At 50.7% G+C, this 22520-nt stretch overlaps 1 protein-coding gene across 1 annotated transcript; it reads right to left on the bottom strand.

Annotated features, from left to right (window-relative positions):
- Positions 1–1031: 1031 nt before the first annotated feature.
- On the bottom strand, positions 1032–21416 carry CD244 (CD244 molecule). The gene is made up of 12 exons (XM_067560296.1): positions 21345–21416; positions 20873–21029; positions 14015–14332; positions 13635–13931; positions 11988–12010; positions 11105–11108; positions 10415–10526; positions 9801–9867; positions 7499–7564; positions 5193–5228; positions 3713–3772; positions 1032–2641 (listed from the first exon to the last, which is right to left on the bottom strand). The coding sequence occupies exons 2-12, from the start codon at positions 20919–20921 to the stop codon at positions 2555–2557; spliced, it is 1119 nt and encodes a 372-aa protein (XP_067416397.1). The 5' UTR covers positions 20922–21029; positions 21345–21416; the 3' UTR covers positions 1032–2554.
- Positions 21417–22520: the final 1104 nt, after the last annotated feature.

Below are 22520 nucleotides of genomic sequence, written 5' to 3'. Positions count from 1 at the left end.
ACAGCAGCCTATTAACATACGTGACGATGACATGACGGCTTCGGCGGGAGCTGAAAGTGCGGACGGACGCCCGCGTCTGGCTTCGACTCACGGCACGTGGACTATTTCTGCTTGTTAGAAACACGGAGAGCTGACATTTCAAGCTGAAACCCCCCATGAAGATATGAATCCACCTCAACGCGAGGTTGTCACAGGACTTCAATTTTTGTCTCTCGTCCGTCTTCAATTGTAGTCCTAGAACTAGCTTTAGCCTTTATTTTATTGAGCGCTAACCCCAGGAACACCCAGGCCTGCATCCTGGTAGACACCAGCCTCAGCAGTTAGCATAAAGCTTGAGGCCTATGAATTTTGGCAAACATAGATAGGCCAACGCTCACCCCTCAGTTGTGGGGAAGTCTGTCCACAGGGACTCCAGCCAACGCCAGAAACACGAGCTAACAGCAGCTTTTGGGGAAGAACAGCCCGCACGTGTCAGCCCACCAGAGTGGGATGGCAGCGCGCTGACGTAGATGCTGATAAGCTGAGATCAGTAGTATATGAACCTGAAGGAGAGATGCCCCACAATAGCAGGAAGGTGAGGAAATATAGATAATGCAGAGGGGAGAAACCCCGACTCAGTATGCTTTAGACCGAGTTGCAGCAGCAGAATGGATTATAAAACTTGTAATCCCAGCCCGTGGGCAGGGGGAGAGAGACCCCTCAGCTTACATACGCAGGGTCATCTTCCCCTTCCTCCCCTGACGTTAACGGGAGTTTTTCCATTAACTGCAAGGGGCATAAGATCAAACCCTCTGTGCAAAATTTCTGGTGATTCAGTGGCAGGTGTGTCTGGAGATTGAAATTCAGCCCCGTGCCAAGGGCCAGGACAAAGTCTATGCACTGCTCACCTCCCACTGAAATCTTATGAATCGTTTGCAATCAGAAAAAAAAAAAAAAAAAGGTGGGGGGTACATTTGGCGAGTGCTTTGAGATCTAATGAAAGTCCCTGTATAAACATTTAGTTATTTACAGAGAAAAATTTGACCACATCGACTAGTCAGAAAAGAGTATTTATTTTTCCTGGGCCTTGCACTTCATCTGAACTATAATGCAGGAGGTATTCCTCTCCCAGCTACTCTAACTACATTACACCAGAGAAAGGTCTGGCCTAAGGCAGCATAGCTGCATTAACTGCAGAGCTGGTGCCGGTTTTACCAGCTGAGGATCTGGCTTGGAAGTTCTACACACCTACAAACCCTGCAAAGCATCACGCCATTACAATTCCCCAGTCCTGCTGAACTTTCTTCTTGGAGTAGGCATGGAAAGTGCTTGCTCAGGGCTCTCAATACAGCTTCCCGTTAATGATCCCAATTCATGCTTCACAGGGTGCAACTGGAGTGGAATATCCTGACCCAGGCATTCAGATAAATAAGCGCAGCCCCTCCCCCCGAGAGCCACTAGCGTTATTTAGGAAGAGGCAGGGCTCTCCATCGTCACGCTTTGCAGTGGGACACCATCACCAGCTGAAGTCTGGAAAGAATTCCCATCCCATCCCAGGAGATTTTAAACACACAAACCAGATGCCAGTCTCGGCTTTGGCAAACAGTTACGTGGGGGCCAGCTCCCATTTCTGCCCCTAAATGCATGACCTATGACGTGGACAGCCGCCAATCCCCGAAACAACCAAAAAGCAGCATTCAAAAGACATACAGAAGCTATTTTTTGTAAAAAAAGTTAAAACAAAAACAGAGTTTGTGCCTAAATTGGACCTTCCAGCATCCCCTTATGTTAGTCTTGTGTAAAATACGATTGGAACTAGCACCTGAGGTGATGCGAGACCTGTGTCTGAGCTCTTCTGTAACTCACTCACCAAAACTTTTAACCCCAAGTTCCAGTGCCACTCCCTGCCTCCCACACACCTCCCCCAGAGGCAGGAGGAAGTCTCCTTTCACTGACCCTGGTTTTACACAGCTGGAACTTGGCGCTTGGTTATTTTACACAGGGTATCTGGCCCAGCTGACTTCAGTGGAGTTACTCCTGACTTACGCTGGCATGAGGGTGCATTACACACTCCATCTGTCCTGCTGAGTTACATTTCAAATTATAAATAATCTATTAAGCTAATTAAACCACAACATCTATTGTTTAGGCACTTGAATCTATACACACTCCTGCATGTGAACTGCAAAGAAATGTTGAAAAAGGTTAAAATGAACAAAAAAAATACTCCCCCTCCCCCCAACAGCCATCTTTCCACATCAAGTCTTATCTCAAGCAAAACCTTTCCTGCTGAAAGAGGAGTTCAGTTCTCCTCTGTACTTGTTTTCAGTGAGTCTTCAAGGTTTGGCCTGGGATTGCAAGGTACGAAAGAAGATACAGTTGTGGTGCTATTTCCACTCTGATTGCAAGGTGGAAGAACCCCCAACTCCTGTGAAGTCTTGTACATCCAAAGAGCTCGCTCAGATCAAAGCTGTGCTTATCTGCACCGGTGGAGGTCCGTCCATCAACAAGGAGCTTCCTCCCAGGGAAAGGCATTTAAAGGCAGCGTGTGTCATGCAGCGAGGGGCTGCTGATGCTAGGAATACAGATGCCCAGGACTAGGTGAAGATGAAGATGAGCGCTGCTTTTGAGGATCCCTGGGTCTGGAAGGAGCTCCTTGGACCTACAAGAAAACCAGCCACCTTGAATGTGCTTCGACAACAGGAACTCACAGTGAAAACAAACCCACAGTCTACTACTGAGATTTACAATCCTGGGCGGACAAGGGGGAAGGAGACCGGTCCACGAGGCTGGATAAGAATTTTCTTAAAGGAAATTAACCACATCCAAATCAAGCCCTGATGGGGAGGGAGTGAGAAGGATAGCATTTGGGTGGGAGAGGCGCCCAGGTGGTCTATGACAAGGAAACTAAGCTGATGTATGGGAGCTGGGGGCCCGGCCCTGAACTTTAACAAATCGATAGACATTGGGGTCTAGTGGTGAGCGGCTGGTGCAAGACTGAGGAATCTGCTTGAGTGTCCTTTGCTTTATCACTCCAGGGCTGCTGGGCTATGCTTTCGAAGCCAGAGCAAGATGGCTTGCTGGGAGCGTTAACCCACGTGAGCGGGCTTGCTTGGCAGACGGGACAGAGCTGTAGAGAACAGAAGACAACTGCTCCCCCCTGGGGTTCCTTCGACGGACTAGGGTCAGACTGCTCCAGTGCCGGCTCTGGGAGAGCAGAACCACCTTGCTCTGCTTTGAAACAGAGCCGCGGCTGGAGAGGAGTCGCTGTCAGCGCAGGGCGTGGAAGAATCAGGCCCCAGGCAGGAGAAAAAACATGTGGGGCCAGATCTCCAGGCGGCATAAGCCAGCATGGACTGCATCTATCCGCACCAGGTGAGGATTTACCCCTCAGACTCCAATGGGGTGGCTCATTTTACCCCAGCTCAGGATCTGTGCCCATTGAAACCAGAGCTGATGGAACGGAGGGAGCAGGGAATTTGGCCCACAGCTATGTAGCATTTTCCTCTTTCCTTCCCTTTGACGAGCGGGAGGAGGGGTAAACACTTGCTCCCTCGCCCCATCGCGGGGAGTGGGGTCAGAGGACAAGGCCGGCATTTTGCTCTCAGATTTGCAACCCTTCTTTGCTCTGGTGGGGCACAGGGGAGGGGGCATTCAGCCACTGGTAGGGCTCATTGGGTCTCTAGCACCACTGGGGTTCCACGCGGCAGGATTGGAGCATCCCACCCGTTACCTCCATGTAGATGGTCGAGAGCAAGGCCGGGTCGATTTTCTGCTTCTTGATGGAACGAGGCTGTGAATCAGAGCGAGACGGCGGGTTATAAGATCCGTAAGCAGGGCAACAAAGCCCAGCTTCCCTGCCACGCTCTAGCATTGACACGTGCAAACGCTTGTTACTCGGCAAGACGTCGGCCTTGCCATTCATCACTGCCAAAGCGAGCCGGCAGGCACTGGGGAGACGAGGGCTGCAGAGGGCTTTGAACCTTATTGCATCAGGACAGGTAATGTCCCTAAGGGACAGGATCCTAGAGATCGCAGGGCATGCCCCTGTTGGATGGGGCTGCAGCGCCCAGAATGGTAAAGCAAAGGCAGGCTTCTCCTGGGACCCCTTCAAGGCCGGTGGAGATCGGTGGGACATCTGCACGCTCACCTCAGTCCCAGCTCCTGTGCCCCTGCCTCCATGTGGGGGACTGGTGGCGGTGCCGAGTTATCACTAGCTGTGTCACTGCTGTCATGGGGCCGGCTGGGCATGGCCTGTGGGCAAAGCGATCCTTCCCCCTGGGAACGCCCTGCCCAGGGTCCACTCGTGTGTTCGACTCTGGGATTTTCAAAAGCATCTATGGTACGTAGGGGCAGGACTCCCACCGGCTGGCAGGGGGACTTCTTCTCTAACCTTTAAGGCTTGGCTAAGGGTGCTGAAATCCTGGCCCCGTTGACTTCAGTAGGGTCAGGACGTCTCCTTTAATGTCAGGAGCACAAGTCCCCATGGGGACCATCTAAGTCATTAGGTTACCCTCGAACCTTTACAACTTGAGTTTTCAAAGTCAATGGAAATGGAGGCCAGATTTTCAAAGGTTATTTAGGAGCCTAAAAATGCAGATGGGAGGTTTGAAAATCTGCATTTTTTAGGCTCCTAAATACCTTTAAAAATCCCATCCTGGGTGTCTAACTCCCTTAGGGCCCTTTGCAAACCACAGCCTGAAGGTGCAAATTTCATGCAAGGCACCAGGCCAGGTCAACCAGGTTTAACACACCCCTGCCTGCTAATCCTTAATGCCACTTCAGACCTCTTCTGCATAACATGCTATCCCCCATCGCCCACTCCATTTCCAGGAGCCTCCAACACACGTGACCCTGTGGGCTGAGCAATCCAGCCCAACTTGTGTTCACTCAGACACTGATCGCCATCCCCAGACCTGCTCCTGAAGAAGAGCTGCGTGTAGCTCGAAAGCGTGTCTCTTCCACCAACGGAAGTCGGCCCAACGTAAGATAGGACCTCCCCCACCTTGTCTCATATCCTGGGACCAACATGGCTACAACAACGCTGCCAACGCCCATTAAAACGGAGGGGAACCTGGCCAAGCCCCTTGAAAGTTCACCCTTTAGACACTCATAGGCCCAGACCTGTAGGATAAAACCCTTGCAGAATCCAGCACTGCTATTTGGCCACGGTTCGCCCCGATATGGTTACAACCATAGCAAGACAGACTTACCCTCTGGACAGCAGCATACACCGTGACGTCTGTCATCTGGGGAGCGTGGCCTTCAGGCTGACATGGGAAAGCCAAGACAATCCACATCAATGAAGGGCAAATTACGGACAAAGGGCCCAGCTCTCAACTGGTGTAAAGTCAGTATAATTCTATTGACTTCAGCAGAGAAATGCAAATTTACACCTGTTGAGGACCTGACCCAAGGATCCTTGTGGTAACTTCCTATTTCTGATCAGTAGATCTCAGCACACTTTACTCACTCAGTCAGTCCTCTGGAGAGCTAAGATTGAGGACTAGGTATCCCAATTGGCAGGACAAACCACTAGACCACAGCCCTTTATCAGGGGGTGCTCAAGAAGAGAATTAGGCTTTGATTAGAACATATCTGAATAGAGCAAAAACATCATGGATTGAAGAGCCATTGTCAAAATTATCAAGGGTTCGTTGTCAAAATAGCAGGATTATCTAGCGGGACCCACAGGGGCCAGTCACTAGTCAATATTTTTCTTAATGACTTGGATAATGGAGTGGAGAAGATATGTATAAAAAGTTTGCAGAGGACACCAAGCGGAGAGAAGTTGCAAGCTCAGTGGAGGACAGAATTAGAATTCGAAAAGACCTTGACAAATTGGAGAGCTGGTCTGAATTCAACAGGACGAAATTCAACACAGCCAAGTGCAAAGTACTTCCGTTAGGAAGCAGGGAGGGGGGGATATCAAGTGTACAACTATCAAATGGGGAGGTGGGAGAACTGCTGAAAAGGATCTGGAGGTTACAGGGGATCAAACTGAATACAAGCCAGCAAGGGGATGCAGCTGCAAAAAAGGCTAAGATTGTGGGGTGTGTGAACAGGAGCAGTGTACGGAAAACACAGGAGAAAATGGTCGTGCTCTGCTCAGCACTGGTGGGGCTTCAGCTGGAGTACTGGGTCCCGTTCTGGGTGCTGCCCTTGAGGGAAGATGTGGACAAACTGGAGAAAGACTCCAGAGGAGGGCCACAAAAATGAGGGGATTTAGAGAAACGTTTCAATACTGGGCATGTTTGGTCTTGAGCAAATTGGAGACTGAGGAGGGATCCGATAACAACCTTCGAATAGGAGAAGGGCTGTTCTAGAGAGGATGGGGGGGATCAGTTATTCTCCATGTCCACTGAAGGTAGGGCAAGTAGTAACGGGCTTAGTCTGCAGCAAGGAGATTCAAGTTTATAGCTCAGAGCTCTCCTGAGGGTAATTCATGGAGCAGTGATGCAAGACACCTACGGTCTACACCCTGGGAGATAGTTAGGCCTCAAACCATTAGGCTAACTATCAACCGGAGCATGAAAGTGAGTCACCAGCAGTTACTGGGGAACGGAGAATAGTGTGTTTAGGGGATTGTGCATGTAAAGTGAGATCAGGGAACCCTAGGAATATGAACAGATACCAGCTCTGGATATTTTAGAATAGCGACACTTAGTGAGAGTGTGGGCATTGTGCGCATGGGGGCTCCCCACCGGACATTGAACTGGATTCTGTTGTGGCTGATACCAAGCCTAGAACCTGTCAAACCTCAGAAACTTAATCCGTGATCAGCTGGAAGTTCTTCAACAATATGCTCAGTCCCACTCCACAAATCAGGCAGCAGGTTTAATGTTAGGAAAAGTTTTCTAAACTCTAAGGGGAGTTACCTCTGGACGCCTGTTCCAGAGCTTGGTTGCAGAATCCCCAGCATTGGAGGCTTTTAAGAACCAGTTGGACAGACCCCTGTCAGGGGTGGTCTAGGGGTATGTCTTCTCTGAGGGTGGCAAATTCGCCGCCATCAGATCGATTTATCTAGATCAGTTGAGCAGAAGACCACCCGCTCAGTTGATCTGGAAGTCAATTAAATAAAACTGCCTCCAAAAAAAGCGTAGCTCTGCATTGATGGGTACGCATTTCCCATCGGCACAGCGTACTGGAGACGACACACAGAAGAGAACTTAGTAAGTACATGTAAGTTACATAAGCTACGTAGAATAGCTTGCGTAACTCCCGTTGACCACTTCTGAATTTCCCGGGACCAGGCCTCGGTTTACCTGGTCCTTCCTCAGCACAGGGGGTTGGACTTGATGACCTCATGGGCCCTTTTAGCCCGGTATTTCTATGATTCTTCAAGAACCATTGGCCAGATCAATGAAGCAATGTCAATTTACACCGAGGATCTGGTCACAGGTCTGAGAAGGGACTCTTCATCCATATACCGGCACATGGCGTAGCTTGACGTAAAACAAAACTTAAGGTCTGAAAGCAGCAAAGTGAACTTGGGTTGGAAGGACCACTGGGCACTTACTGGCAGGTTGGAGGTGACCTCCGCGTAGATGGTATTTCCTACAATTCGACTCTGGGCAGTTCTATTCTGTTCAGGGGGAAAAATAACCAGGTTGGTTTAAATATCTTAGTCATATGGGGTGGGGGGGAGGGAGGGGAGAATAGGAAGAAAACCAAATTCCTTCTCTTAAATCAGGAATACTGGCTCCACTATTGAGAGAAAAAAAATTCAACCATCCTCTAGGGTCCGATCCAAGGGGCAATGAAGTCAATAGGAACCATTCCACTGCCTTCAAATGAACTTTGGATCAGGTTCCTGGAGGATGACGGACCCGTGAACGACAAGCAGGGCTGGGGGACTGTAAATCATGATGATAAAAACTTGATCAGCTTTTTTAGCCAGATGCGAGAGACATGGCTGACGAGAACGCAGTAGGTGTCAGAGTATTGGGTACAATGTCTCCTTAAAGATAAACTCAAAGCTAATAGGTCTTAGCTTGGGACAGGCCACTGTGGTGCAGACTGAAAACTGGCTGGAGGGGACCCTCACAGGTCATGGCAGCCTTTCCATAGGCCAGCCAGACCACAAGGATCAGCTCTGGCCATTCCCTCCATCACCTGAACCTCGTTTGGTGCATCGGCTGGTTTGGTCAGCCATTCAGTGATCACTGAACAAGTCTGGGGTCCCCCAGAGCGCCTCAGTATCAGCACAGCTAGAGCTCAGATTCCCCGTTACAGAAGTTCCCGTCCCTGAAACCGGAGCTAAAGGCATATCCCCAGTAGCAGTACATGGCCTGTGACACACGGGTAAGTTCTGATTCCAGCCAGTGGAGGGCAGTGGTGCAGATACACGTGAACCAACACGTTAACACTGTGGGTGACTATGTTGGTAGTATCCCCTCTGACTTGAGGTTGCTTTTGTACATTTAATAGCTGTCATTTTAGTATGAAAAACCCATTGTTCACAAGACATTAGCTCCACTGACTTAAGAAATACAGAGAAATGAAATGTAACAAAACAAGAAATGATGTGAAAACTGCGGGGAAAGTATTTTACGACTAACACTCCAAATAAAAAAAAGTGAGCTGAAGTGAGTTCCAGGTGGCAGCAGATGATCAGAAATCAGAAAGGGAGCATCCGCTGTACACTGGCCAAAAGGTGGCAGCAGTTGGTTATGAATGAATCCTGCATGTTGCTATATTTTTTAAACAAGGTGAATGCAATATCTATTTCTCACTTCATGCCTTACAACAAGCTTGTATTTCTATAGCACTTCTATCTGCAGAGGAATGTCTACACTATAGACAGGGTTCACTTCCCACACCCAGGCAGGGCAGCCACCTCTGGGGTGGAGCATGGCAGGTCCTTAACAGCCATGCAGCAACAGGACACACGTGTTTAGGTGGGACGTAAAGAATGCCACAAGTCTTTGGAACGTTAGGGGGGATTTAGGCAGGCAAATGGTAGTCACCCCAACTGGAAACTGTACTGGTGTGGGAATCAGGAAACCTAGATTCCACTCCCCGCTTTGACCCTGAGCAAGTCCCTTCCCCACTCTGTGCCTCAGTTTCCCCATCCATAAAAATGGGGATAATGAAGTTGACCTGACTTCATATACTGCTTTGTGCGCCACGGCTAAGCAGCGGCAACAGAAGTACTAAGATACATATCATTACGCGGGGCTTTCTAGGATGTTAGCACAGGAGTCTCAGTTCTCCACTTGTGTGGTGAGACAGGGACATTCAATGGAAGTGAAAGGTGACAAACCTAAAGCCCATAAAAGGAACTTTTTCGATGAACTCCGCTTTAGACTGTGGGACTCATTCCCACAGGATGTCATGGAGGCCAGGAACCGAGCAAGAGTCAGAGAGGGGAGACGTTTATATGACTAACAAGGATATTCAGCGTTATAACAATTAATGCAAACAGAGTTTTGGAAGGGATAAAACTCTCTCAATCTCTACTAGGGGTGAAAACGAACCTGCTCTCAAAGAAGGCTTATCCCACACCTGCCTAGTGAAGGGTTCTTTTGCCTTCCAGAGGCACCTGGTGCTGGCCACGCAGACATGATACTGGACCAACATGCCTTGGTCTGACCCAGTCTGGCAATTCCCATGATTCTAGCAGGGGTTTTATATCAGACCCGGGTGCGAATGCTGTAAGCGATATCCGTTCTAACTGGAAAAGCAGGGCAGTGTTCAATGAGATTCACTCTCTGTTAGAGATTTCAGCCTTTGCCCTCGTTAAGCCAGGTGAGCAGTAACCATACTGCTCTGCCCGTGCCTACAAAAGGGGAAAACAAAGGGATTCCCGTGGGACTCACCGAGTTTCTTCTGGTGCGGACATCATTCACCTCCTCATAGATGGTGAGGGCCTGGTCAACGTCTTTGCTGGAGCCTTTGAAGAGAGAACAAAGCGATTTGTTCAAGAGACCCCACTGCATCCCATTCTCACAGGGTGAAAGTTACCCCAGGCAAAGCCCTTTGCTTTAAGAGGCATGGGCCGCTTTCCACCAGCCTTCTGCTGCTGGGATGTGACATATCACCCTCAGCCCTCACGTTCCCCAGAGCCACCCATCTTCGTTCCAGCAATCTTAGCATTTGCTCTGCCTCTTGGCCTCTTACCTCGGTGGTGGGTTCCCAGGCTACAGTGCAGTGAATCAGAACAGGCATTTAAAACTCCACAGACAAGAGAAGCAGTTTCATGGGGCTATTATGGGTTTATAGGGGCAATTTCTCACATCTGATTCATAGATTTTTCAGAATGGCGTCAAAGGACGACTGTGATCAGATAGTCTCACCTCCGGTGTAACACCAGAGTTCACAGGGAGGATTGAGGGTGCACGGACAGCTCTCCGCCATCCGTAGGTGGCCCTCACGTTAGCCAGCTTTCATGACTGGAAAGGGACATTGTACTAGAGGAGCTTCCTTTTTTGACCACTTACGTTTCTTCTTCCGATGCTTGCAGAGGAAGATAAGGGAGAGCACGAGCAGAAGCAGCACACCTACCCCTGTAACTAGCACCCACAGGGGGACAACATCAAAAATATCTGGAAGAGAGAACGGTGGAAAGCCAAGCTCTCGTTACACTGCAGAATGTCAGGGCCTTTTCTAACCCTCGTTCTTCATCGTACTGGATAGCATTTTGGTGCCGGGTTAGTTAATGCGGAGTAGATGCTTTGATGAATGATCGGTCAATTGTTAGAGAGCCCAACAGACTGCTGAAAAATACTGCCAACCCCTTGTATTCAACAACATCAAGAGCTTGGGTTACAAAATCTACGTTATTGTTGCTTTATTTGCCCGCTGGTTTCCAAGCCTCTAGGGTTCACTTAGGTCATATTTTCAGATTTGTTTCTAACGGCTCCCCCCCCCGCAACCTGCACTGGTGTGTAGCTGTGTCACCCCAATGCCTCACTCCTGGGCCCCGACTTACCCAGCTTTGCTGTATGAACCACCCACTCCTGGGTCAGCGCACGCCCAGCCTCCTGCAAGAAATCGGTCCCTGGCCTAGTGAAGGAGCATTTCTGGCCAGCCACTCATAGGTTAGACCCCCAGCAAACACCCCCAGTCCTAGATGCAACCCTGGGAACAGCCGTCTTGCAGGGTTCAGTGCTGCACACTGCACCCTGCTAGCTCATTTACATGTGTCCATCAATTATCAAAGAAATGGCTATGCACCAGCTCTGTCACGCTAGGGGAGGTCTCTGCACACCCTCAATCCACATGCGCTGGTTTAAGACAAGACAAACAAGTTGGACTACAGTAAGATTTTAAGTGAATCTAAGTCCGATATTAATAAGTCAAGGAGTTAATCACAACTAACTAAAAGATAACTCAAATCTTAACCTACGATTGATACATCAGTCTGTATTTGCTTACCACACAGGCTGGTTGCAATGCCTCTAGCAACCAGGCCCCCCTCCCTGTGGGTAGATTCGCAGTCTTTGGTGTTGCTTACAAGATGGATTCCAGGGGAGACCCCGAGACAAAGAGGCCTCAGCTTTTAACAAGTTTCCCCAACATCCCCTGGGGTCGGGTGATCGGCCCTGTCCAGCAAGGGGCCTGATTTCTTCCACTTCAGCCAAAGTGCTCACAGGTGCTTAGGCCAGTCCATTGTTCCTGTCTGCCTGCCTGTGCGGGGCCTGGAAACACAGCTCTGTGTTCTTATTCACGCCATGTGAGACACACATTTGGGGATATGACACAGCAGTGTTTCGTATCTGTACAGATGCATGACATTGCAGGAAGCGTGCTACCATAACGATCATCTTCAGTGTGTCATGAGCATTCCAAAAACAAACAAACAAAACCCCACCACCTTACATCAGATGCTTTGCATCAGACCATGCACAGTTACACTGTAAGGGTGAACATCAATGATGCACCCTGATGGTGTGATTGGTGTACATGGGGTACAGTGTGTCAGTCTCCCAAACCCATTGATAGCTAGAAACTTAATTTAAGAAAAAAAAAAAAAAAAAAAGAAAGAAAGCAGAGGGACTCACTACTCGCATGACTCCAGGAGTTGGGGCTCTAATGAAAATGCTTAAAGCACCTAAGACTTACAACAAAATGACAAGCGTTTGCAACCCTAACCTATGGCACATGACCATCTAGAACACCTTCTACAGCTGTGCTCATAACACATGCCATTCATGTCCTTAGCATGCTACGGGCCAAGTGCAGCAGGAAGTCTGCCCAAGTAAATCAGCAGGATCCAGTTCAGAGGCATTTAGCAAAAACAAAAAGGCATCAAAATTTCTAAATAAAAAACCCCAACAAAACAGACCTTTTGCCATCAGACTGTTTACTCAGCCAAAGTCCAGCAGAGCAGGGCCGGGCCGGGCCGGGCTCCTCCAGACAATGTGACCTCCCTCATCAGCCCTACAACTCTCACTCTCTTGCTTAGAGTGAGTCAGGAATTTTATAAAGGGCTTTCCTACCCAGAGTGCATTGCAGAGAAGAGGAGTCCCGCCCCTGTTTCTCTGGATGATTGCCAGTTTGGCTGACCAATCAGCTCTCTTTCCCTCACTGCTGGTTCTATGAGCATATGACATCACCCATTACAATGCTTTTAACTAGAGCTGGTCACAAACGTTTCATTGAAAAGCTCTGATGAAGCCTCCTGTATTCGTCAGAAGTGACATTTTGAAAACACATGTAGACTTCAGTGAAATTTTGTTTATGAAAATGCTTCATATTTTGACACCAGAAGAAAAATGCCATTTTCTGAATGCAATGTTTTGCTTTTCATTTTGCAACAAATTTCATCTTTTGATATCATTTTTGTTTAAAGATGAAAAGGTCAAATCAGAACATGTTGCATTGAAATGAAATGTTTTGCTTGACACTGGCTTTTCTGAGAGGGTCTCTCATCCAAGCAGTATTGAGCCAGGCTAACTCTCTTTAGTTTGTGCATGCTAACACCCCAGGTGTATCCCTGTCTGTCTATGTACTGTGATGAGCTCTGTGGTCTTACTAGCAAAGACAGGAAGATGGCGTGTTCCCTGCACTGGGAGTGGAAGGGAGTATGAGGTTTGTGGCAGTTCTTAGATCACGCAGGAGAAACTTCCATGGTCTTGGGTCAGCTCCAAAAACCTGTCACTTCACAGAGGAGTTTTGCCCTGGTAAGCTGCTTCACTCGCTGTGCCCTCTGCTGGGATCTGAGAACCGGACCCAGGTTGATTTTTTGATGAAGTTAACCATTTTTCATGGGAAGGGTTCGCTTCCTGCGGACCCTTTATAGTGCGTCAGAAACCCCCAAACCTGGAAAAATGGTTTTTGAACAAAAGTCTTTGGATTTTGGCTTACGGAGGAAAAGTCAAAATTTTCTGTGGCAAATTTATTTAAAAAAAAACAAAACTCTTTTTTGTTTTGTTTCTGACTCTGCCGCTGGCCTACTGGGTAACCTTGGGCAAGTCACTTCCTCGCCCGGTGCCTCAGTTTCCCCACCTGTAAAACGCAGATAATGATACTGCCCTCCTTTGTCCAGTGCTTTGAGATCTATGAATGAGCAGTGCTGCCCTGGAGGCAGGTGTTATTAATCAAAGCTCTGCACTGGTGCAAAGACACCAGCTTTATAAAAACCTGTGGCTCTGCCCATCAGAGCTCTGCATAAATCCACATTTATTTGCTTGCGGAATTACCTGTGGCACCTGTGGCTGGGGAGCTGCATGGTGTTTTGACATCGACAGTGTTCACATCCCAGCTGACTTGGTTACTAGCCTTGCATGTGAAGGAAGCGTCACTGCTGTCTGCATTAATCACCACCTGCAGCAGGGATTGGTGCTCATGGGACGGAAGGACCCTAACGGGTAGGATCAGGGACGTGCCTCGGGACCAGCTGTAGGTGATGTTGTCAGCGCCAGGCGCCGAGCAGGAGAGGGTAACGTTGCAATGTCCAGGCTCCAGGTGGGCCGAGAGCAGCGTGAGGTTTGGCTTCCCAACTTGGTCTGGAAGGAGAGATCCTGGTGAGAGAGGCTGAGGGAGGCGGGATGCCACCAGCTCTGTACAAAACGGGATCTTTGATACTCACCAAACACAGAGAGACGGAATTTTCTGATGTCTTCACGGCCTCCTCCAATGTCAATTACCAAGGAATAGAGGCCACTGTCTGACTTCTGAACGGGATCAATCAGCAGTGAGAGAGTCTCATTGTGGAAAGTGACTCTCTTGGTAAAATGCGAGGCTGCCCCAAGTTCAAGTTTGCTTTCATTAAATGTTAGAATCCGATAGGTCACTGCTGAGTCTAATCTAACTTTCCAGATGATTTCTCCCCTAGGCTCCGGCAATCTCACAGGCTGTAACTGGACGGATTTCCCTGCGATTGCAGCCACTTCAGTTTCTTTACAACCTGGTGGTTCAAAAATACAAGGAGCAGGTGAGGAGTGAAGGGCTAACCGGGTCCTGGGCTTGTCAGGGAAATGGGGCCTGGCTCCGGTGTGTGGAATTTAGTGCTGGTGAAACATGCTGGACTGATGGGCCTGAAGTCCTCTATTCACCACAGAGCAGCTGCCCCCAAGACAGTGGTGACTGTGACTGTGCATCAGCACTGACCTGCACCGGGGTGGGGCCAGCCCCCAGGGCCAATGTCAGCCTTGCTCTACCCCACTTCTAACTCTGGCAGACAAAGGGGTTTCCACCATGTCGCTGGGAGGCTGTTCCTCAGGCCTGTCCATGCCACTGTCTCGCGCTTCCAGGAGAGGTGGAAGGGGCGTGTTTGGGCTAAAGGCACTGAGCCAGGCCTCAGGAACACCGGGGTTCAGTGTTGCCAGCTCTGCCACAGACTACACGGGTGACCTTGGGCAAGTCACTTCATCTACCTGTGTGTCAGTTCCCCCTCCCGTAAAGTGGGGCTACTCATAGGATGCTCTTTCCTTCCAATCTCTGTCTTCTCTGTTTATATGTAAGGTCTCCGGGGTAGAGACTGCGTATGCACAGCATCCCATGTATTAAGAACACCCGGCTCTTATCTCAGAGTGCTTTCCAAATGAGATCAGTATCATTCACCCCTGTTTTACATGTGGGGAAACTGAGGCATGGAGAGGGGACGCGGCTTGCCCAAGGTCACTCAGCAGGAGAGCCAGGAATAGCACTCAGGTCTTCTGAACACCAGCCCAGGGCTCTAACCACTAAGCCACACAGTGTGGCCCTGGGTACTACCAGCATATCATCAGTGACACTCCGGGCTAGTCTCTCTGGCTCATCTGGGCCTCGGCTTCGTTCTTCAGCCTGCCAGCAAGGGCGGGAAAGGAGTTCTGACTCATGGTTAGTTAGATGACGGTGCCCAGCGGGATGCCCTTATGGACTAGATCTTGGACCCCTTCCCACCAGAGGCTGCATGGCGCCCCACCTTCCCTTTCCACACCAGCTCCGCAGCAGCCCCTGGACGCTAGCAGCTCTTGCAAAGCGTCGAACTAAAAAGCTCTTGAAAAATAACGCCCCCAAGCGCGAGCGTTTTCTGCTCATCAGCCTTTTCCTGTGTGTGGTTCAGTGTGTGCCATTCTCTCGGCGCCCGCAGCGCGCAGAAGCTGCTCTGTGGACCCTCAGAGGAAGGACAGGCTGTGAAACGGCTTCCATCTCCCTCGTCACGGCCGCTGGGGGTGGCGGGATGGAGACTACGTGGATGGGGTGGGCGGGTTCGCTGGGACCGGAGCTTCCACACGTGGTCAGACCATTGGTCCATCTAGCGCAACATCCCACGAAGGTGCAGGGCAGCCGCTGCTGTGCTTGGGATGAGGCCAGCGCCCTTGTTACAGACGCTTTCCTCGTAGACCCGCTCCATGGGGCGCAGGCAGCCACAGCAGGACATGGAGGGCCTGAGTCTCAGTCACACCAAAGGCCCTTTACGCTGCCAGGGAGCGTAAATCAGACTCTGGTCTCCAGGGCTCAGTTCTCCCTTGTGCCCAGTTTCTATTTGGGGCGAGTGGGTCTATGAGACCTTTCCACGCCCCTTATCTCGGGCAGCTCAGAGACTGGAGCGGTCCCTGGCGTAACTTAGAGCAGCTTCAGGGCTGCTCTAATTTACCCCGTGCAAGCATCTGTCAAAGTTGTGTGTGCTCTGCCCCTGTCCCTTGTACACCTGGCATCCCCCCTCCCCGGCACACTTCCCACCCTGGCTTTACTCACCCAAGACTTCCCCTGAAACAAGGAGATCCCTCAGCTGCCTGCTTCCCGCAGCCTCCTGGTGACTCAGTCACGCAGAGCAGCTGGGGCCCAGGCCTGAGCCTCTAGGTGAAACTGACTCCTGCACACAGCTGAAGCAGAAGTCTCACTTCAGCCCACAGGACATCAGGTGGGGCACTGTACAGTGAATCACACACATAGCCACTGTCTCCTGCCCGCCATACTGAGAACAGCGTGAGTTTTCTGGGCACTGTGGTCTGTGTTTCCTCTGCTTCGCACACAGGCTGAGCTACATTTAACTCACAGGTTGAACCGCTCCCTTAGATGGCATGCTCCAGAACAGAGCCAAGTCAGTGTCAGCTTTAACCCCGGGGGGGCCAAACGTGGTGGGACGTGTACCTGGCAGTTTCATCTCATGACACAATCTTTCATCAAAGACTCCTTGAATGGCTCCAGGACAGTCCTGGCGGGTTGGCAGCCCTGTTTAACACAAGCGCCCTTCACCACCCACCTTTACATAAAGGGCCACAGGGACAAGGTTGAATTACCTGACGACAGTCCACAGAAAGAAGCTCCAGTAAGTCCTGTCCCATGCTCAGCATGACCCTGAGACTTCGCTTTCCTCTAAGAAACTGACCCTTGTACTCAAACAATACCAACCACCAACTCACCATACAGGGTTTTACATCCATTGAGCTCAAAGTGGGGAAACTGAGGCACGGAACAGCAACCTGACTGACACTGTGCCTCGTTGTGGGGCGGGGAACAGAAGCCAGGGGGCCCAGATCCTCAGCTGGGTGTCAATCAGCAAACACGTCTCCACTGCAGGCAATGGAGCTGTGTCAGTTTGCACCCGATGAAGATCTATTCTCTCCCTCCCACTCCAGAGCCTTATCCGTGCATAGCACCCAGCCATGAGCCTGATTCTCATTTACACTAAGGCCCCTGGACACCCCTCTGGCAATCTAAAACCGCTTTAAAGTGGGAGCAACTGTCCTTTACAGCCACTTCAGGCCCCTTTACCCCTGCCAGCGTGATCTAAAGGGACCTTAGTGTGAACCAGACTCAGCTCCTACCCGTTCAGCTCTCTTAACCTCTCTTCACAAGTCAGTTTTCCTGGCCCCTCGGTAATTTGTGCTGCTTGTCCGTGAATTCCCTTCGGTTTGTAAGCTCTCTCGGTCTGAATTATCCAAAGCTGAGCTGCGTATTCTAGCAACAGAGAAACCCGCCATCACCCCATGACTTGATCCTTTCACACACGCGTCCCCAGAGCACAGCAGAGTACCCCCTGGCTGCGTCTATCTGATTCATGATGAGCATTGGGATGCTGGCAGACCCCTAGACCTCACTGAAGGCTGACAAATGCAGAGCAGGGAACCCGTCTGGCTCACCTGTGCGTTAGTGTTACTAAAGGAGAGATCAGAGGCACACAAACGCGGGTAGTCTTTAGACTTTATGGACCGCGTGCAGGAGGCGGCGTGTATTAATATCCGCCTCCCATGACATAAAATAAAGTTGAAACGTTTGCTCTGTGACTCTGAGCATGTTTGCTAAGGTGTAAATTCCCCATTGTCAGGGGAGAAGCATCACCACATGTGAACTGCTAATTTCCCACAAGAAGGGTTCTCTCCTCCGAGCCACCACAAGGCGAGCAAGACACCAGACAAGCCTTTGTGCACAGACGCCTTGGGTGTCTGCTTCTCCGTCGCCCTGAAGAGGTGACGTGCACAAGCCTGCGTCGCATCACAGTTTCGATGCTGGGGGCAGGGAGTAACAATGCCTGTTAAGGAGAAATTGACTTCTTTATGCTCTCTGGACTCTGAGGAGCAAAGATTCCTAAACACAAGCAAGACATCCCCAGGCTGCTTGGCTTGGGTTAGTGCCACAGGACGTAAGAGCTTCCTTCTGACAGACACGTCTGTTCCCTTTCAAATCTGAGCTTGCACCTTGTTTGTGCATGTTTACTTGCCTCAACCTTGATTGGCTACCAGCGTTGGCTTTGGTTTGAGATCTGAGTACAACCGACCCAGAGTAAGTTCCTTGTGCTGTGGGACTGGGAGTTATCCTGGAAGATGAGGGTTGGAAGGGACCTCAGGAGGTATCTAGTCCAAGCCCCAGCTCAAAGCAGGACCAGCCCCATCTAAATCATCAGCTTAGAGACAGCAGGCCAGATCCTCAGCTGGTGTAAACGGACGTAACACCACTGGCTTCAAGGGATTTACAGCTGCTGAGGATCGGGGTCACGTCCAGCCTGATTCTCTTCCCATTGACACCGGTGCGCATCGGGGCAACTCCTGTGAAATGAGATGCGTGCAAAACCAGTGTGAGTGAGAGGGGAATTGTGCCCCGTGCCCTGTCTATGTGCAGTACGCACAACGTATATAGCAGGTCCCGTCTGTAATGGACACAACTAACCATTGCAACCTCAAGATCTCAGGTTTGCCGTCTTGCTCCCCTTCCGCTATTATCCTGTTGTTCTCCCTTGTGCCTTTTCTAACATGACACGGGTCAGATGCTCAGCTGGTGTCAGGCGACACAGCTCCGTGGCAATTCCTCCGGCGATCCCAGCTGGCCCCAGCAGAGGGTCTGACCTATAGTAGCTAAACTCTTTGGAGCAGAGAACAAAAGGTGCTTTGGTTTGTCTGTGCAGCCCCGGTGCGGACCAAGTCAGAGTAATATACATGCAACGCAGAGACACGGGGCTGAATTCTGCTCTTATTTACACTGACGTAAATCCAAGGCACAGAGCCAGGCCACCGTTCAGACCAGTGTAACTGGGAACAAGAACTCGCTGACTGGGCTTTGTTTAAACCACACTTGTTCGCTCAAATCGTTTGCCTGAGCTTCTCTTAATCCAGGCCCTGGTGCAACGGAAGGACTATCAAGCAGGCTGCCAGAGAACAGATTCAGCAGAGGCAGCATCACCTCGCACCAGTAACCCCACAATCCTGCGCAGGAGGGATCGGTCTGAAGGAGTGAGGCCGGGGCAGGTTTTCAGGCTCTCTTTGGTCTCTCCACTAACACTGGGATGTGGACTCTGATCCCCTCTGACGAGAAGTGGGTTTAGAGCATTTCACATGGGGCAGAGCACCAAACCGCGTCTAGAGGACGATACCAGCCAGCCATTGCAGGCCTGCACAGGATCTGTACCCGTGAGAGGGGCTGTATTCCCTTACCAGCCCGCTGCACCACCCACTCTTCAGGGATCAGTTCGCTTTGACATCACGCCTGCAGCCGATCTTTTTCCAGTCCACCCACACAAATCACCCCAGAGCAGAAGACACCAGCCGCATCTTGCTATTGAAGGAAACAAGCCTTACCCCAGACAGGTACCCAGTGCCTTGGAACCTAGAGACAGCCTCGTCTCAAGGGGACTCTAGAACACAAGGCAGCGTCTTCCAAAACGTTGCAACACAAATAGACTTGGGATGACATTTTCCAAAGCACCCAAGTGAGTTAGGCACCTAAGTCCTGTTTTCAAAACTGACTTGGGCACTTTGGGCCAGATCTCCAAAGGTATTTCGGCACTTAAAGATACAGCTAGACACCACAGTGACTTTGAAAATCCCACTAGGCATCTAACTCCCATAGGTGCCGAGATGCCTTTTCGAAAGCACCAAAGTGCCTAGGTGAGTTAGGTGCCAGGGTGATTTTGAAAATCCTACTAGGATCCTTTCTGCATCTTCAGGCACCTAAACACCTTTGAAAATCTCGCCCTCAGGAGCCTAAATCTCATTGAAAGCCAGCAGGATTTAGGCACTTATGAAACTGCCCCTCCGTGCACAGAACACAAAATGGTGTGCAGAACCCAGGTGAGTTCACGAATCGGCCTGAATTTTATGAGTGACTAGCTATGCCCTGGCGTCTCCGCTTTCGGGTGCCCAACTCGAGACACCTCAAAGGGGGCTTGTTTTCACGGGATCCATCCTCGAAACATCTGCCTTGACAGCATCTCAAGGTGGGTATCTAGAAACGGAGACATCCGAACCACCAGTCACTTCGGAAGATTTAGGCCAGTGGCTTTATCACCAGCGTTGCCCCAGAGCTGAAGAAAGTTGCTAGTGTCTGTGCAGTTCACGGCTGTTATTCCACTGCAGAGCTGCTGCAGCGGTGTGAAAACCCTAGCACAGCCCACTCGCCAAATTCAGCTGGCAGCTTTCAATCAGCCGGCCTGCAGCCTTTGCTTAGCTGCTCTTTGCAAACATTCACACACTCGCTTTGTTCCCGTACATATCTGCAAATGGCGAGTTTCAAGCCCACGGCAGAGCGTAGGTAAACTGAGAGGCCAGATTCTCCTTTGCACTGGTGCTGCGCTGCTGCTTCTCTGCAATCATCCCAATGGCTTAATGCAACCAAATGAAGAAAATTCAGACGCAGAGGGCCAGGTTTTCACCTGCACTCCAGTCCCTTTGGCACGGATCCACCACAATGCTAAAGGACCAGACCCTCTACCCTCTTACAGTCCGTTTCCCCCGGCCTTGACTGTTCCGATCAGGTTGCCAGCAAGGGGAGATCATTAGAACCAGCTTCAGTGGTGGTTTTGTGCCAAGGATGCTCGTCCCTTTGGGACGGGACTGAGCCCCATCCTCACCGCATGGCCACCAAGCTGCTGTGGATTTGAGCCAGCGACCTCAAGGTGAAGCCTAGTGTAGCCCCAAACAGTCCTCGTGAGCCATCTAGCCCCCTCCCATCTATTGCTGACATGGCTCGTGCCTTCGTTGGTGCCCCCTCCGCCCCCCAAACTGTTGTAACAATGAGCACAGCTTACCTCCACCGTGGACCACTGAGAAAAGCAGCAGGCACAAGGAGATCCTCATGATCTGCTTCCAGAGAGAATCAGTTGCCCCAGTCGCTGTTAGTAGCTGGAATATTTCATGCTGCCCTCCCTGCTCTTGACAGCCGGAGATGACAGAGGAGGCGAATTTCTGGAACGGAGGGATAGGAAAGAGACTCTTTGGAGACTGTCAGTCAACGATTTCCTCTGCTCTGTGTAGTGTCTCTGCAGGGAGCTCTCTCATTTCACAAGAATAAAGTGACCGCTCCCCGCACACCAGCCTACTCACAATATCCTCCCCGCTTCCTTTAGAAGCCCCCAACGCAGACACTAGCAACCAAACCGAGCCTGCTATTTGCAAGCGCTTTGCTGCTCACCGCTTCCAACCCAGGAAGAGTTTGCAGCAGGCAAGACAGGCAAGGTCCAGGAGCAGCAAAGAGGAAGAACTAGTTCCAGTTCTACTCACCAGGAGGGGAAGGGAGATCTGACTTGCAAAGCGTTGGGGAAGGAAGTGCTTCTCACGGTAACAGCGCTTTCCAGTCGCAGACCTCAGAATCCTTTACAAAGAAAGCGCCTTTTCTTTCTTTCTGTAGGTTTGTGCTGCCCTGTAAAAGAAGAGTGTGATACTGCGGGATCCCCGAACAATCCCAAAATACACGTATCATTTATAAGCAGAGCCACGGGTTACCCAAGATCACATGAAATGACCCGGCGACTGCATCCGTGTAACTCCAAATTAATTCACCTGCACAGCTTCTCCCTCGCTGCTGGCTAGCACCTGTCTTCTCCCGGGCAGCATGGGTCTCCCAGCATGGTTTGTAGGCTGACAAATACAGACCCAAGGGAAGGGGCAGTTTCCAGAAGCTCAGGCCCCAAGGTAAGGAGCCCAGTCTTATTTTACAGATGGGGAAACTGAGGCACGGAGCCAAGCCAAGCTCACACAGCAGGTCCGTGGCAGAGCTGGGAAGAGAATCCAGGCGCCCCAGGTCCCGTTCCACTTGAACATGCTACCGTTTACCAAACCCCAGCAAGGTAGAATTCATCCCATTGCCCAAGGCGAGGCATGTTTTGCAGCGAGAGCTGTGGAAGGAGGTTGTGGGGCCTCTCACCTCCAGCAGCACCATCCTTTCAGTCCCCCCAGAAGCCCCGATCCTGCAAAAGTGTCTGCACCTGCTTAGCTTTATGCATGGTGGGGAGGGCGGTGCAGCTGGTGCAGGGTGTCATAGCTCCACCGATTTCAGTCCGCTGCAGCCCCGCCCGTGCGTAGCTCAGTGCATGGCAGTGGGACTGCTCGCCGTGCGTGCCGTTAAGCTCGTGCAGCAGCCTCTGCAGGACGAGCCCCGCACCCCTGCTGTCAATGGCAGAGTTCCCATGAACTTCAGCAGACAAGCAGCAGGCTTTTCGTGACCTACCCAGGCATCCTATCCCCTGACTGACCCCCTGGCCCATCTTAGCCTGTTCAAGGGCTCCCCCCCAGCCCCTAGATCTCACACAGCTAATATTCTCCTTTGAAAAAAGCGGTAAGGTTATTTGTTTTCGGTGCAGTTTCATTCTTCTCACAATACTTTTCTGATGGCTACCGCACCCGCTCGCCCTGTGCTGGACCGCACAGGAAAGGAAGTTGTAAAGCTGCGATGCAGGA

The sequence above is a fragment of the Emydura macquarii genome, unplaced genomic scaffold, assembly GCF_026122565.2.
Source record: "Emydura macquarii macquarii isolate MOO-44397 ecotype Brisbane River unplaced genomic scaffold, CSIRO-AGI_Emac_v2 contig_2273, whole genome shotgun sequence".
Classification (NCBI taxonomy): domain Eukaryota; kingdom Metazoa; phylum Chordata; order Testudines; family Chelidae; genus Emydura; species Emydura macquarii.
The sequence above is the reverse complement of the archived record's forward strand: the minus strand, read 5'-3'. Positions and strand labels throughout refer to the sequence as shown.